Here is a 16,498-nt window from a genome sequence, read left to right as displayed (position 1 = left end):
TATAATTTATCTCTTTTGACCGAATCATATGCTTTTTTGAAATCAATGAATAGCTGATGGATATTTTGATTATATTCCCATTTTTTTTCAAGTGTCTGTCTGATGTGAAAAATTTGATCTGCAGTTGATCTGTTACGTTTAAATCCACATTGATAATCACCTATAATTTCATTAGCATATGGGGTTAGTCTTGTTAAAAGAATGTTAGATAATATTTTATATGTTGTTGAGAGTAGAGAAATTCCACGGTAATTATTGCAGTTCATTTTATCACCTTTTTTAAACACAGGAACAATTATGGATTCTTTCCACTGTTGAGGGATTTCTTCTTTATTCCATATTAAACAAATTAATTTATGAATTTGACATATTAATGAATTTCCACCATATTTAATTAACTCAGCTGGTATTAAATCAATGCCAGGTGCTCTGTTATTCTTTAGCCTTTTAATAGCATCTTTAACTTCAGTCAAGTTAGGTTCTGGAACTAAAGGTTCTGCTGTGTGGACTTCATTCACAATGGTTTAGCTATAAAAATAAATATGCAAATTTGGAGGTATTGTATTTTGTTTCCCCTCTTTATATATGCTCATATATATATATGGGGAATGAAGTAAAATTTGTTAAATTAAATTTGTCCTAGTTTAATTTGTTAAGGATTTAAACTGCCTAAAAAAGATAAAAATTGCAAATTAATGTTTTGTACAGCCTGCTCTACGGTTGGTTGTAGTATATGTTGGCAAATGCTCATCTGTTGAATGTAAAAAAACAAGGCAAATCTCCTGAAACATTATTTTTCCTTATTCATACAAAATATTGTATTCAGAGAAGTTTATTGCAAAGTTTGTTTTAAGTCTACTTTATACCAAGGCAGTGGCGTGTGCAAGGGGGGTTGGTGGGTTATAACCTCCTCCCTTAACCCAGTATTCCTAAAAAAAAAAGAATGTCAAGGGTAGGAAAAGATGGCAAAATCAGAGCTGACTACCAGGAAAAGTGTACGTAACCCCTCCCTTTCGAAAATCCTAGGCATGCCACTGTACCCAGGTAAGCTAGTCAGAAATGAACCTGCAGTATAAAGTGGAACCCAAACAACTTAAATGTTACCCCATTATGAATCAAACCTACAATCTCTTAATTTTAGATTCAGTTCCACTGTCAGAGAGTGAACAAATATTATGAATGTTATGACAACACTTACATTCCTTACAGGAACTTGAGCAACCCTGTCCAAATGCTGCTCAAGAACGCTGGCATAGGCAAATTCAGCATTTGCTGAGACAGTGTTGAAAATGTTCATGGCATCAGTGAGTGATACATTTCCACCAATTGTTAGTGTTGTATCTAGATTCCACTGTTTAAGCTCAGCCACATTGCTTATATCAATATAAACTTCATATGGACCATCCTTGAAAACACCTGTAACCAAATTAATTTCAAAATTAGAATTGTATATTAAAAATTGTTGTTTGCAATATTGCGTTAGAAACTTTTCAACAGTCATCATTTTATTGTTTGTGCAAGGAAGAACATTTAAATTAGATACAAGGGCTGTTCTCTCAATAAAGAATTAAAGGGCTGTGGTAGCTCAGTTGGTAGAGCATCTAGGTACCATGCGGAAGACCTGGGTTCGAATCCCGAGGCAGGTGATCTGGACCAGGAATTTGTCCAGTCACATCTCTGTTTCTGCACAGCTCTGAGGCCCACCCAGCCTTGTATCAATGGGTACCTGGGGCCAACCCTGGGGGGTAAAGAAGGCTGGCCATGATGCTGATGACATCATACCAACTATCACAGAGTTCAGAACAGGGGTACATTGTACCCCCAATTTTTTGAAGGGGGTACTGTATTCCCGTAAATCCAGTTGAACCCCTTGTACCCCCCTCTTAGATAATTTGACCAAGGCAAGGTACTACTGTTAAAATAACATATTTTCAATTCGTTCAATAAAAAAGTTTATATTGTTTATAACTTACATGCATTATTTTCCTTACCACAGAAATTCAAACCATTGCAAACTTATTCTACTACATTGTGCTTGCTACTATTTAGTTCACTGACCTGTGTTTGAGGTTTGAAAACCTCTCTAGGGAGATGAAAATTGTTTAAAATGTGTGTGGAACCATAGAATCAGGTAAAGTTTACTCTCAGAAAATCACTCTCCAGGTGAATGCGGTGAATGCTCTTTTGCGTAAAGGGGGGGGGGGGGGGTACACTTTTCTAAAGACATGGTCACGTCAATTTGAAGTGTTGCTTTTACTAAATATTTCGTGGGCCAGGATGAGATATCTAACTTTGTAATTAAGGGTTCCCACATGCATAGTGGGATTCCACTAGAAACTGTAGATCCATTCCTGATTAGCCTACCTAACCATGAAGTGAATCTAGAATAAGTTTTAACAACTTCTGATTAGAAACTGAAAGAAAAATAAGCACAAACAAGAATGAGAAAGACCTCACTACACAGGAGATGAGTTGAGTCATGACAATTCTCAACTCGTCGCATCATGATATCATTCCTACGTGAAATCAAATGTTTCATAGACATTAAAACAGGGATCAATTTATGATCTTTATCAAAGAGAAGAGGACTTATTTTTACCTATATATATATAAGGTGTACTTAGAATTGGGCATTAATTGCGAAATAAATGAGACTCACTGCAGGTTCTATGGTTTGCCAGTTGGCTTATCACGGGCACTGTGACACTTACACTTGGTCTAATTTCTTGCAATTTTTTCTGCATGAAAGCAATGCACTGGTGGTTAGAAAGGAAAAGTAGGTTTAAAACTTCTAAGTGATATCTCTAATCAGTCAAGGTTAGTTTTGTGGAATTTCACATTCTGCTGTAGATTGATTGAGTTGGTGTTTTAAGTCCGCTTTATGCACAAAAAGGCTAATTGGGACTGGACCTACAGTTTAAAGTGGGATCCATTCCGCTGTAGATATTGGTAGATTTAGGATTGGATTCACAAGATCTTTGAGTGAGATGTAATTGTTTGATTGATTGATTTGGTTCATTTTACTTCGCATCTGCCACTTTTGTCTAATATGGAAGATGAGGAGGAGTGATGATATGATGAAGGGACACTCACAAATAACACCCATCCCAGGCTGGGATTCGAACCCGGGACCTCTGGCGTCATACCGTGCAATGCTAGCCACTCCGCCACGGAAGCTGGCGAGGTGGGAATGTGTTTTGAATTTTCTTTGTAGATGCGAAAACCTTTAACTCTGATACGTACATGCTTTTGCTTACATTAAAGTTCACCTTTTCACATAAATGAGGAATTGGCATGTAACCCTAAAACAGACTCATGTATCTGCATTTAATACCACTACATACAAAAATAAACTTTGGCCGGTTCTTCATATTGTCTACCAAAGATTGATAAGAAAAAACTTTCGAGCATGTGGTTTTCCTTGCTTGCTCTGAGATCTGAAGGATTTCGGTTTTGTACATGAAATGAATGATACTGTAGTGCTCAGTGGCGTGTCCAAGGGGAGTTCATGGGGGTTATAATTCCACCTTTCGACCAGTATTCCTAAAAAAAGAACATCAAAGGTAGGAAAATATGACAAAATGAGGGTTGACTACCAAGAAAAAGTATACATAACCCCTCCCTTTCGAAAATCCTGGGCACGCCACTGGTAGTACTTTCAGTGCTTCAAAGCGTCATTAGATGCAGCTAATTATATTACAATTAAATGCTTTCTCAAATGTTTTGCAAATATTCAACAGTTGGACCTCTTACGAGATGATCAGTAACCATCTAAACTCATTTTTTGTTTTATTTTATAATACAACGTCCTCTAGATGTCTAAGAAAATACCGGCTTCTAAAAAGCATTGGATGTGGTACACATCAGCCAAAAATAGTTTAAATATCTTTTTATGTGTAGCTATGGGACTTTCAAATTAAAATGAACTGAACTGAATGGAACTCTTATAAGTGTGATATATTCAATAATGGTTTCTATATCCAGTGGGTGGAGGATGATTATTCCTGGTTGGGATGGCTCAAGATAAAGGACAAGGGAATCCTCCTTAACCCCTTTAATCTAACCCTGCATCAAAATGAATAGATGTATCTTTGTTCCCAATTTTCACATTTTGAACTCCTGGTTTTCTGTTCTGTTAAATTCAAAATGAGCCCAGAACAAGGTCCAGAACTTTGCGAGTTTTGGAATTGTTATCTGGTCTTAAGATGTGTTTTTAAAATAACCATAAATTCTAAGAAAAACAAAGAAATACACATTATTTATGCATTAAAAAAACAGGAAATTCATGTGTACTGGCCTAAAATGTAAAATTTCCCATGCCTTCACATTATACCTAGGTATAGGCTACTGTGAAGTGGAATGTGTGTGTGTGTGTGTGTGTGTGTGTGTGTGTGGGTGTGAGTTCGCAAATCCGTTGTTCCGAGGTGCCCCATGAGATTAAACACCAACGTTCCGAGGTAAAAAAATTAACCGAGGTAAAAATGACGGTACCTCGGAAAGCTCTCCCAATTTTTTGGACTCTACGACCTGTAAATAGCCCAGAAAATTGTTTCCAGCGAAAAGTTATTTTTACCTCGGATATGCTACACACAAACCACGATACACAAACTTGAGGGTCGGGACGGGGGGGTATGTGGCGCTAGTGTAGCTTTTTTTGACAATTTCGCGATACACAAATGACGGTTATGGTCGTTAGAATTCGTTGCAGATGGCGGGCTCCCATACACAGCGTCAGATGCACTTACTTTCCGAGGTTCGTGCGCATGCGTGTACGGTTGACAAGGACGGAAGGAGAGGGAAATCAGCTAACGGTCCCCAACCACGTGTCTTAGCTTCTAGTTCCAGCTGCAAGAGGGCAGACTCGTCGACAAACCACGAAAGGCATAGCCAGGGGGTTAAAGAGAAACACAGAGCAATGATAGGTGCTGTCGACTGATACACTGGCGGATTTAGCGGGATAATTTGGCGCACGTAGGGTCACATAACAATGACTGAGTATTATGAAGAATGATAATATCAATAACGAAAAAATACATTTTGTTAGCAACATTAAATTGAAAAATCGTATAAATGAAATATTAGTGATAGTGGTAAACGTTACGTCGTTGCTTTGTAATCAAGAGCTCCCAGATTCGATACCCGGGGTAGGTGGGAGGGCACATACTTGTTCGGATCCCAAATAAAAATGTAGGTTCAGTCCCGATAAACCTATCTTTGTATAAATGAACTTAACAACTCAAAAATCATTCACGGATTGTATGAAGAATGTTAATAGTATGGGGAAAATAAAACTATAATACATATTAAATATTACACATATTCATTCGTTCGAGCTAAATATTCCACATTTTTCAATGATAAGATTGTCTTTCTTCTCTTGGATAGGTACTAACATCCAAACTTGTCTCCCGATGTACTTTTCTTACCCGTGCCGTACGAGAAACTTATTTCCCTGTGCGGGGGGCGGGGTTCATAGGCCCACATATAATAATTTATTGATTTTTTTTACTGTTCTTTCTTCATTTTTTGGAAATTCAACACCACTTTCCGGACTCTCTGGCCGAGTGGTTAGCACATCGCGCTGCAAAGCCAAGGGTCCCGGGTTCGATTCCCGCTCGGGCTTGGTTGTTTGTGAATGTCCATTAATCAATTTCATCATTTCATCACTCATCCCCATCTTCGCAAATTAGCCAAGAGGTACAAAACGCGAAGGAAAATAAAATAAATCAAATCAGAAAAATCTTTGTCGTTATCACAGACCCAAACAGCACAGGTGACGTCACAGAAAGCACAGCGCGTCCCGTATAGCGCAACTGTAGCGTTTAGGCTTTATTCACATCTGCGCTCAAGCAACACTCGGGTCATTCATTCTTCCCTAAAGCTCCGCTCACAGTCAGAGGGTATCCACACTAGCGGTCACGCTTCGCTCCGTCAAGATACGATCAACGCGTGTCTGGTGTTGGTTTCCTCCAGACAGAGTACACGGATTTTTCTGTATGAAAAGCCTGTCTATTGTGCTAACTACAATGATTAAGATATTTTCAACAACGGACTTGGCTGTTGCAGCACTGGCGTTAATTAGAAGAAGTTGACAAAGAAGAAAAGTAATTGTGAAAGCGGGGATTCATTGATTTGGTTGATTTACTTCGTTTTTATGCCAGTTTTGACTAATCTGGAGGATGAGAATGAATGGTAATACGATTAAATTGATGAAAGAACATCACAATGAACATCCATGCCCAGGCCGGGATTCGAACCTGGTGGCGTAGCACGCTCTGCTAACCACTCTGACAGGAGGTCGGTTATCATAAATATAATGTTATACTTTTGGTTAGAAATCGGCAAACGTTTATTTGCAAGTACAATGTGCAAAACTGTAAATGTCAGCAATGGTAACACTACTTTGTCGATCTAGGTTCGACATAAAAAATTTCGGGCTCATTGTTTCACATCGACATTGTTGACCATCTCTTTTATTAGAAAGTTTCCCACACAACACATGACAAATATACAGCAGGCTGTAAGCCTAGCTTCAAGGACCCGATTGTTACGCGCATCGTGTGGAACGTGGCTTTCCTCGACGTTTTTTTTAAAAAAAAAAAAAATAGGGAGTACTTTTGTATCGTTTTCCTTAAACGAAGAACAAGTTCGTTGTTAATCTTGATTCGGGGCCACTTATCAAAAATGATTTTTCCCTTGGCAGAGGTTCGACCAACCACCACCTCCCTTCCCTTTGCACACACAAAAATGACAACTTGGTTGTACGGGAAAATATGACCGCCAATAGGTTAGCTTCTTGACTTAAGGATTTTAATTGATGCAACGAGATGAAAAAATGTAGTTACAACTAGTGTTTACGGATCGTACTTGTGGTTAGTTCCCTATTTAACTTTCTTTCATTTGCTAATTGTAATTTGGTTGTTTCGGTCAGTTTTTTTTCTTAAATTTATTTTAGTCAGGTTCTTGAAATCACATATTTGGACCAATGTTTTAAAAACAGAACTGAGAGGAAAATATTGTGGGATTTTATTGCTCAATGGCCCCATCAATCAATTTCATAATTACTCGCCTTTTCTTCATTTGTTACAATAGGTCGTTGCCTTCTGACGGCTCATCTTCTCGCACAAAACTTGGTCACGTATTCTTTGCAACGGGGCTGAACCTATCAGACGTTCACATCAATGACCGAGCTTCGCAAAGTCAAGCTCCTCCTCCTCACGCTCCGGTCAAATATTATTTCCACCCGATCGTGACCGGACCTCGAGCTGAGCGCGATTGAACGAACCTTGACCGGACCATGGGGGGAGGGTGATCCGAGCTTTACTGGAGAGATGTGAATGGTCAACATGTTCTGCGCCGATCAGTGTTCTGTTTTTTAGCCCATTCGTCAAACAACCGATTGGAAATTTTCGGCTGAAAATTAACGCCTTAGCCTCCAATACTATCATAATAATATAAATTATAATCTTATAACATGAAACAAACTCTTCAACAAAGTTTTAATTGTAGTTATAACAACCGACCTATTAAATTCTATTCTTCAACCAATATGAATGTTAAACGGATATTCTTACAGATCACTTTTAACGCCAGTTAAAATATGTTTATATTTTCAATCAATGGTTGTCGTAATTTCCTGAGCGGAACGGTATGAAAAGATTAATTCCACCCACTTCTAAAGCATACTCTCTGTCTAAAGGTTGTAGTCTGTGAGCGAGTACGCTGATTGGTTGACTGCAGGAGCTCGCCACCGTATGCTCCGGGTTCGAGTCCCGTCAGCCTAGACGTTTTTTTTTGTTTTTTTGTCTCTTCATCCATACAACATAATCAGCATTCATCGTCGCGATAAGCCAAAAGTGGCAAAAAAGTGACGTAAAATAATTATTTATAATATACAAATTACTTTTAAAGAACACTGGCCTGGCAGACGACAACGTTTGGTGCTGTCCATAAACTGCATGAACCTCGCCGTCCATCACCCCCCCCCCCCCCCGCTTCCCTTCCCCCTTTGAACTGGGGTTCATTTCGTATTGCTTATAACTGCACAAATAAGTTTCAGCGGTGGCCAATGACATAGCAGCAACTCCCACAACTTTCTTTCAAATAAAGTATATACATTTCCTAAAATAACACGTCCGACATGTTTAAAAGTTTAATGATGTGTAAAGGGTGTGTCGAATTTTGTTGTTCTCTTTGTTCTCCCTCCACCTACGGTATGAATGCACAAATATTACTCAATATTCACTGGCAACTTCTCTAACTGAATGCAATGTATTCGATATATGTTACACGTTTAATAATAATATTATTAATAATAATAATAATAATAATAATAATCAATACATGTTAACTAAATCAAGTGTGTTTGATATTACGTGCTTTCGATCCCCTAGAATCTTAGAAAGCGATGTTTGTGTCTGAGAAGAGACCTTTGCCCCACCCTGGAAGTGGACGCTACTAAACTATTTGGCGCAACTTGCCTAGGAAAGCCAAGTCTTCTCAAGCAGTTTTTCATTGAATGACACGATGTCAGTGTATCGAGTCCCATTAAATTTCAAAGAAATGCAGAACGAAACGATCGCGTACCAAAATTAATAAATAAGCACAAGAAGAATAATCACGAAAAGTTTAAACACGAACGCTTTAAGCGCAAATGGAAAGAATTAAGCGCAAACGAAGTAAAGGTGCAGCTTTTCCCGTGCATTGCGCCATGACTGAAGGCATATATGTCATGGTAGTGTGGCCGGGTTCGATACCCGGTGGAGGTACATAGTGGTTCGTATCCCACTTTAAACTGTAGGCCCAGTCCCAAATAGCCTGTCCCAAATAGCCTTACTGCGCATAAGGTGGTCTTAAAACACTAACTCAATCAATCAATCAATCATGTAAGTGTGGAGTTATATGGCTTATGATAATCTAACCTGATTTCTATGTTGTCTCTGCCAGAAAAATGTACGCAATTTTAGGAATACAGGTGACTTTGGACACACTGTCGTGCATGAAGACTCCATTCCGAGACCGAAAGTGAAAGAAAACAATAATAACAATAACGATAAATTGAATTCTTCTCGTTTCTCCAAGATCCAACCTATTTTATTGAATAGTTCTGAACTTAGAACTTTGCGTACGTGTTATAAGCGTCCATATTTATAGTATTAATTTAAATTATGAAACTAATTAGTATATTTACACCTGCTATTTATATATCAAGTTAGCACTTTGCTGAGAGAGTTAAAAGGTGCTTGTACTTAAAATGTGATAAGGAGACAAAGAACAGGCGATTCATTTACAAAGCCATTTAGGGACCTGCAGAATGTTTTAGTTGTTCGGTTCTTCACACGTGGCAGGCCGAGTGGGATGAGATAAGGGGAAACAAGCTGCGAGCTATCAAGCCCATCGCTGCTTCCTCGTTTCGTCCCTAGCGGCGAGAAGAAGTAATATTAAAGCGGCTCCGAATCGGACACAGTCGTCTAACACATCGACGTTTGCTGCAAGAACTGGGCTCTCTTTTGTGCCGTACTTGCAACGTTGTTTTAAGCGTTCGACACATTCTTCTCGAATGTGCCGATTTTAGTCACATCAGACAGGGATTTAACCTCCCTAAGGATTTGTCATCCTCTTTGGGTGACAATGTCAATGTTTTAGACAATTTAAAAAAAAAAAAAATTGAGAAGAGCAGGTCTGTTCCACTGCTTCTGTGGTAGTTTTTAAATATCCTTACCTTTCTCATGTGTTTTGTTTGTTTAATGCAGGTTCATTTACAACCTGTATTCTTAACCTTTCTTGAGGGGCTTTTTACACTCCTTTTTTTTATCTTTTTTTTTTTAAATTGAAGTAAGGGTTTTAGATAAGGGAATCTTCCCCGCATTCATTGAAGGGTGCAAAATGGCCTGATGTGCCGACGCACCCAAAAATTTTTATTGAAGCAATCAATACAAGGCGTTAACATGTGCTGTTCCTGAACAGCGATATGTCTTTATATCTAATCATCACGATCTCTCGCACAAACGCTGCGTCATAAAGGAAACAATAAAGAAAGAATCCGGCGCACTACTGTCCGATTAAAAATTATGACTACTCGAGTTTTCACTACAATTAGAAATTTCCATTAGACCTACAGAAATACGAGTTACATCAAATTTAACTTAATGAATTCTGGGGTAAGCTACAGTAACTAACGGTTTTTTTTTTCGAGTATGTATTAGATTTCTTATCGTCGTGAGAACAAAAAAAAGTGCAGCTTTTTGTGTTTTCAAAACAACCGCTCTCTTTGAGATTAACTAAATAAAAACTTATGGTCGAATTGTGATGGCCCACATTAACGCTCGAATAAGCTAAATTTTGGTGTAAATGGTTTTTATGTAGGTACACTACAACAGCCCATTGAGATACCGGGCCTACCTACCGACTACCGTCCTCACTCCCACCTGCCAAGGAGGGAGTTCATTCAACCAATTTCCTCACGATGTTGAGTGGCCACCGGTCCCATACACTGGCCGAAATCTCAGAGGAAAGTTGCCACGCTTCCCCAGGAGACTCGAACCTTAGTGCATCCCGTAGCCGGACCCCAAAGCATCAATCACACCTTAGACCGCACTGCGACGGTGCAGGACTATGTAGGTCTACTGGTTAATTTTTAATGGGAATCCAAACATTATTATCCATAAAGTTTAATCCGACTTGAGACAATCATTTGCTTTCAGGCCACGTGCCCAGAAATATTACCAACACAGAGAAAACAGCAATGGAATAATTTCCCTCCTTTCCATACTTTGAAGCGGCAACGCTGCAGCCATGAACGTCGTCTACCCCCTCCCCTCCCTTGAGCTCCCCTCGCCCACAAGCAAGAAGCACAGCATCGTAGTAAAATAGGAGAAATCCAATTCTGTACATGGGCTAATCTTGAGGTTATGAAACAATTACTAAAATTCTGGTTTTAAAGTCTTGTTAACTACTTTTTCACAGTTTTCCGTAAAGTATAGCTAAATGTAAAGAATAAACGCGATAACATGGAATCATGGACATCGTGTTTGTTCCTTCATCATTCTATCACTCCATCATTCCACCTCATTGTTTCGATTAACCCGCGAAATACACCAGCGACATAAAATAACCAAAATATAAATATTTATGTATGAAACATTTTAATTAAATAGGTCGTGAACCAAACTGTCAACCAAAGACTGAGCCCAAGAGCATAGATGTCTGCGCAAATCTCAGACATCTGTGCAAACAATTTGTGCGTGTGGACGCTCCCCTCAGTCTTTTGTGCACCTGTCGCTCAGTTCTCATTCTACCCTAGTGTCGAAACACTATTAGCGGAGGTCGAGAATTTGTTTTCTTTTTTCCCCTGATAAATTAGACCTTTACGACGAAGACCAATCTTCGTCAGTGTTCACGCGAGTATTTAGCTGAGTTCATTGAACTCTACAAGAGCTTTCCGTGTTTGTGGCAGGTAAAATCAAAGGACTACAGTGACCGTGACAAGAATCAGGCCTATGACGGCTTATTACAAGAATACAAGTAGATTGACGCTGCAACAAACAGAGACACAGAAGTAAGAAAAATCAATTCTATGAGGAGAGTTTATCGTAAAGAATTGGTCAAGGTGAACAAATCAATTTGTTCTGGTGCTGGAGATAACGTTGTTTATAAGCCAATGTTATGGTATTTTCATTTATTTGGATTTTTGACCAATCAGGAAACTTCGAGGGAGTCTACGAATTCCATGGATGACGAGTCTGCTATATTGATTAGGTGTTTTAAGTCCACGTTGTGCACAGTAAGGCTAATCGGGATTGGACATATCATCGCAATTAATCCAAGAGGTAAAAGAGCGGCATAAAATAATGAAAATATAAGTATCGTGTACATTGTTGTTGATTTCTTACTTATAATAGAAGCATTTTTAAGCAAACTGAATTATAAATAACTTTCTCATTAGAGAACCGTCAAAAAAGGCTATTATGTTAACTTTTGATTTTTGAACATTGGAAAGTATTCCAACTAAGAGGGGCCTCCCCCGTGCCGCAATGGTGAGATTGTTTTTCTCATACAAGTGCTTTGTTTCGTGATATGTGGGGTTACTAATTCCAGTAAATGATTGTATGTTTCAATATCCATTCGTAAGTAATTTCGCCAGTCATCAGGCTCACCACGTGAGAAAAAAATGCAAATTGCGAAAATGGACCACAGTAGCACTTCCTACATGATGGACTGCACGGAACTGAGTAGGTAAAAGACGTAGCGTGTGAACTGCAACATCTTTAAAGGTACAGTTTTGAACTGTGCAAGCAAGACGTACTATAAAACGTAGGGTGTGGACCGGCCTTAAGCGGCTGCAGGGGAGGTAATCTTGAACCGGCCGGGGATCGAACCCGGGACCTTTAGCATGGTAATCAGACGCGTTACCGACTGAGCTACCGCAGCCACTCCTATATAAAATGAGTAGGCATAATTAATAATAGTCGTTAAGTTAATACTGGCTATGATTTGATTAGGATGATTACACATATCTTTCAGATATCTGTATTTAAACTGACTCGCAAAATCGGTTTAGCATGATTATTCTTTGGCATCTGTTGAACAACGAAAGCTGGGAACATTCAAAATTGTTCGACCATTTCTTACATTAATAAAACGCAAATGCGCGTAGGCGTGGAACTAAGCGTACTTCCAATCACACGTGCATGTGCTTTAACTTTGATTCTGGCGTGGTATAATACAAGGAAACCCAATAAAATACATCTACTTTCTGCGTTTTCCGTACCTTGTGGGGGGTGATGCATCTACTCTCCCCTCCCCCGCAGCTAACGGCGCCAGCAATCTTCCAACCTCTGCATTGAGCACTTGTAGCCAACAAGAAGGAAAGACGAGGTGGCAACAACCGAAGAGGGAATGATATTTGAAAGTGAAAACAAGCACGAATGCAGAAGCAGTGCCCTCGAAAAAATATATATACTTAATGAAATCCACTTCAGAGCAAGAGCTAGGGTTGATGATATCCGAAATTTGATATTGCGATATATCGTCAAGAAAATTTCGTCACAGACGACACAATACGATATTTTCTCCCTATCGTGATATCGGCGATATATATCGCCAAATTTCGTGACGATATATCGTGTAGTTGATATCGCCTGGACGATATAGTTTCAATATCGCGATATAACGTCCAGACGGTATATCGCCCAACACTAGTAAGAGCTAATAACCAAGTAAAATTGGAAGTTTAATTCGAAAATAATCGAAAGAAGGCAAGAAGAGGAAATTAAAAATTACAAACAGATTTCATAAGGGATTCTGTGGTTCGAATGTAAGCCAATATAGGGTGGTGGGCACTGGATAAAATGCTAACAGCCCGACTATTTCTTAAAAGTTCTTGAAAGAAATAGGCCGGAGGAAACAGGCTGTCCCTTGCCTGGTTGCAGGTGTGAAAGAACCAACGCTGAAGAAAGAAAACATGCAGTTTCTGGTTCCGCCCTTGTTTGAAATCTTCATTGCCGAAGTTGAAACTAAAATATTATCGAAAGGAAAGTACTGACACTTTCATGTTTTGAAACATAAAAATAAACAATGCATATTTGGCACTTTTTTTAGCGTACTTAAACCGTGCTCTTGGTTATTTGTTTGTTTGACTTTTCCAACTAATTCTCTGCTCCAACACACGTACCTGGGGCCTATCCGATGGCGTAGTGGCAACGTCGTCGCTTTATACATAGTGTCGTCGGCACATAGTACAGTGGTTCGGATCCCACTTTAAACTGTAGGCCCAGTTCCGATTATCCTATCTGTGCATAAAGTGGATTTAAAAGAACCACACATACACATTTTTGTGTGAAGTTAGATAGAAGTGATAGAAAAAGTATAAAAATATTTTTTAATGTTTTGTTATTTATTATATTATGAAAATTCAATTACTGTTGTCCCCTCCAAAATTTCCCATTAAGCATCGTGTCCCAACCGTCTTCGCTTCCTCTGAACACCCCTGGCTCCAGTTTGTTTAACGACAGAGTTGACTGAAAACCTAGTCAGGTCAACTTAAGTAGCTGAAAGCGTTTTTGTTTTATTCGTACGTTTCTAATTTTACGCCTCCTTTCTGATACTTTTGATTGATTGCGAAGATGAGAACAAATGATGAAGACACGAAATCGCAAAAAATATTTAAAACTTTGCTTTAAGTCTACTCCTTGCAAAGATAGGTTAACCGAGACTGTACCTACAGTTTAAATTTGAATCCGAACCAATGCACAATGTGCTTCCACAGGGGACAGAATCTGGAAACCCTTGATTACAAGCCAACAGTGTTAAACACTGCACGATACACTACACAAAAATAAAACACTAATTCCGAAACAAGGGGTTTAGGCTTTATGTGAATAATATGGACTTATAAAAAATATAAAAAGAAATAAACTCAAAAGACTCAACTTTGAACCGTTGCTGGCGATATCGTGAATGAGCGTCTACATTCTGTCATTTGTCATCTGAAACCTTTGGTCGGCTTCCGTTGCGGAGTAAACGGCGTAACACGCTACGAAGGTCCAGGTTCGTACCTGGTCAGTCGTGGATATATAATTTTGTGTGTCCCATCACAATTTCATCGGTTCATCATTTATCCTCATCGTCGCGATTAACCCGATAGGTAGAAAATCGGTGTAAAATAGCCAAAACAGAAATACACTGGAAACCTTAGTATATTGTTCACACTGGGGATGAATGATGGAACTGCGCACACAAACACTCGTGTAATAGCCGACCAGGATTTGAAAGCTAGGCTCCTTTTCGAAGACCACAGCAAAACATCCTCTTGCTGTATACAGTCAACGGCAAACATTATAGCAGGCAAAATGCTCATCGTTTTTTCATTATTTTCTTATTCAGTCCAACCCTTGAAGATCACATTGAGGGACACAGATAATTGATTGATTGATTGGGTTTATTTTACTTCGCGTTTTGTGCCTCTTGGCTAATTTGCAAAGATGAGGCTAAGGGATGAAATTATGAAATTGATGAATGGACATTTACAAACAACCAAGCCCGAGCGGGATTCGAACCCGGGACCCCTAGCGTCGCAGCGCGATGTGCTAACAGCTCGGCCACGGGGTCCGGCGCAGATAATTAATTAACATAATGATCAGTGTAGTAGCGTTATAGTACGCCCATACGCCCTTCGTACCGTGATTTAAAATTTCAAAAATGCGTGAATTATGAAAATACAATATAAAGTAAAACTTGACTAATTTCATATATGTTTGACCGTCATAGCATTATAATAACTATTTTTCGCGATCCGCTTGCAGCGCTCCACTAACAACAGTCGTTCTAGCATTTTTTCAATGCCTTTCCTGGCCGGACGCCTGTCAGGTTTGGCGTAAATGACTATATTCCCAGCTGCCTATCTGGAGGTTGAATCTCTACAGCATGCTTGCAATGCTCTCTTGGACGCTAGCTTACGGAGCAGAGATTGGTTCTAGGGCTCATGTGACCTTTCCTTTCTTCTGTCGCAGATGACAGAAGCAAAATTTCTACTCGTTTAATCGGGCTCGTACTGTTTGATGCAACAATACGCAATATTGACTGACGCAACTTTACCAAACTCAAATATACAATTTCTTAATGACCACTGCATTGCATAATTTATCGCATGAACAGAGATGTGCATTAAAAACTAATAGATCAACAGTTTTTGTCAAATAAGTTGGTGAAGCTCTCGTGATATAAGTTCAGCATGTGACTGCTCTACCACTTAACCCGCAAAAACTATTCTTTTTTATTATTATTATTTCGTTAGTATCTAACCGCTTAATATTGTGTCAGTGGGAATGTTTAGTATTCATTTGAAAACTCTTAACATCGAATGGTCTCTGGACAAAATTATTTTAAAATGTTTATCAGCATTCTCAAGATGCAATAAACAGTAGTCTGAATTACTAATCGGCACTGTTACGTTAGTATAGTGTACGATAGTTGGATCATCCGCCACACCTCCGTGTCAGAGTGTTTTGCATAGCGCACCAAGACGACAGAGGACCCTGGTTCAAATCCCGGCGTGAGCACGGGTGTTCTTTGTGAGTGTCACTTCATCAATATCATCACTCATATTCATATTCGCGATTAACTAAAAGTGGTAGAAAAGCGAAGTAAAATAAACCAAATCAATCAGTAGTTGGATCACCCACAACAATAACATCTACTGTTGTTCAGAGGCGCTTGTGATTCAGGTAGGTTTCTTAATGACTTGCGTCATGCCGAAAGGTATAAGAAAGGTGTAAAACACCAGAGTTCAAAACATTTTTGGCGTAGTGAGGCATCTAATTTTCTAGCTAAAACATGCATGGATGATGTTTTATTGAAAACCCAGCTGACTTCATGCAAATAAAATACCTGTAGCTACTAATTCCATAAGTAAATTATTAAGGGCCGACCCTTCCTTTGGACTTGGCTTTCCAACCCGAAATGCCCATGCTACGCCAATGATAATGATAAGCAATTTGTC

At 39.1% G+C, this 16,498-nt stretch overlaps 1 protein-coding gene across 2 annotated transcripts in view; it reads right to left on the bottom strand.

The window, feature by feature from the left end:
- The window catches only part of LOC145983965 (uncharacterized), a 119,973-nt gene that overhangs the window by 60,312 nt on the left and 43,163 nt on the right, over window positions 1-16,498 (bottom strand). For both annotated transcript variants that reach the window (XM_083117189.1, XM_083117188.1), the window contains exon 7: window positions 1,199-1,416. In XM_083117189.1, coding sequence (XP_082973315.1) covers window positions 1,199-1,416 — 218 coding nt within the window. The remainder of the gene's footprint in view (window positions 1-1,198; window positions 1,417-16,498) is intronic.

Source organism: Lepisma saccharinum, chromosome 2 (genome assembly GCF_977018435.1).
Source record: "Lepisma saccharinum chromosome 2, izLepSacc3.1, whole genome shotgun sequence".
Lineage (NCBI taxonomy): Eukaryota > Metazoa > Arthropoda > Insecta > Zygentoma > Lepismatidae > Lepisma > Lepisma saccharinum.
Note: the sequence above shows the minus strand (reverse complement) of the source record. Positions and strands in the feature narration are given on the sequence as shown.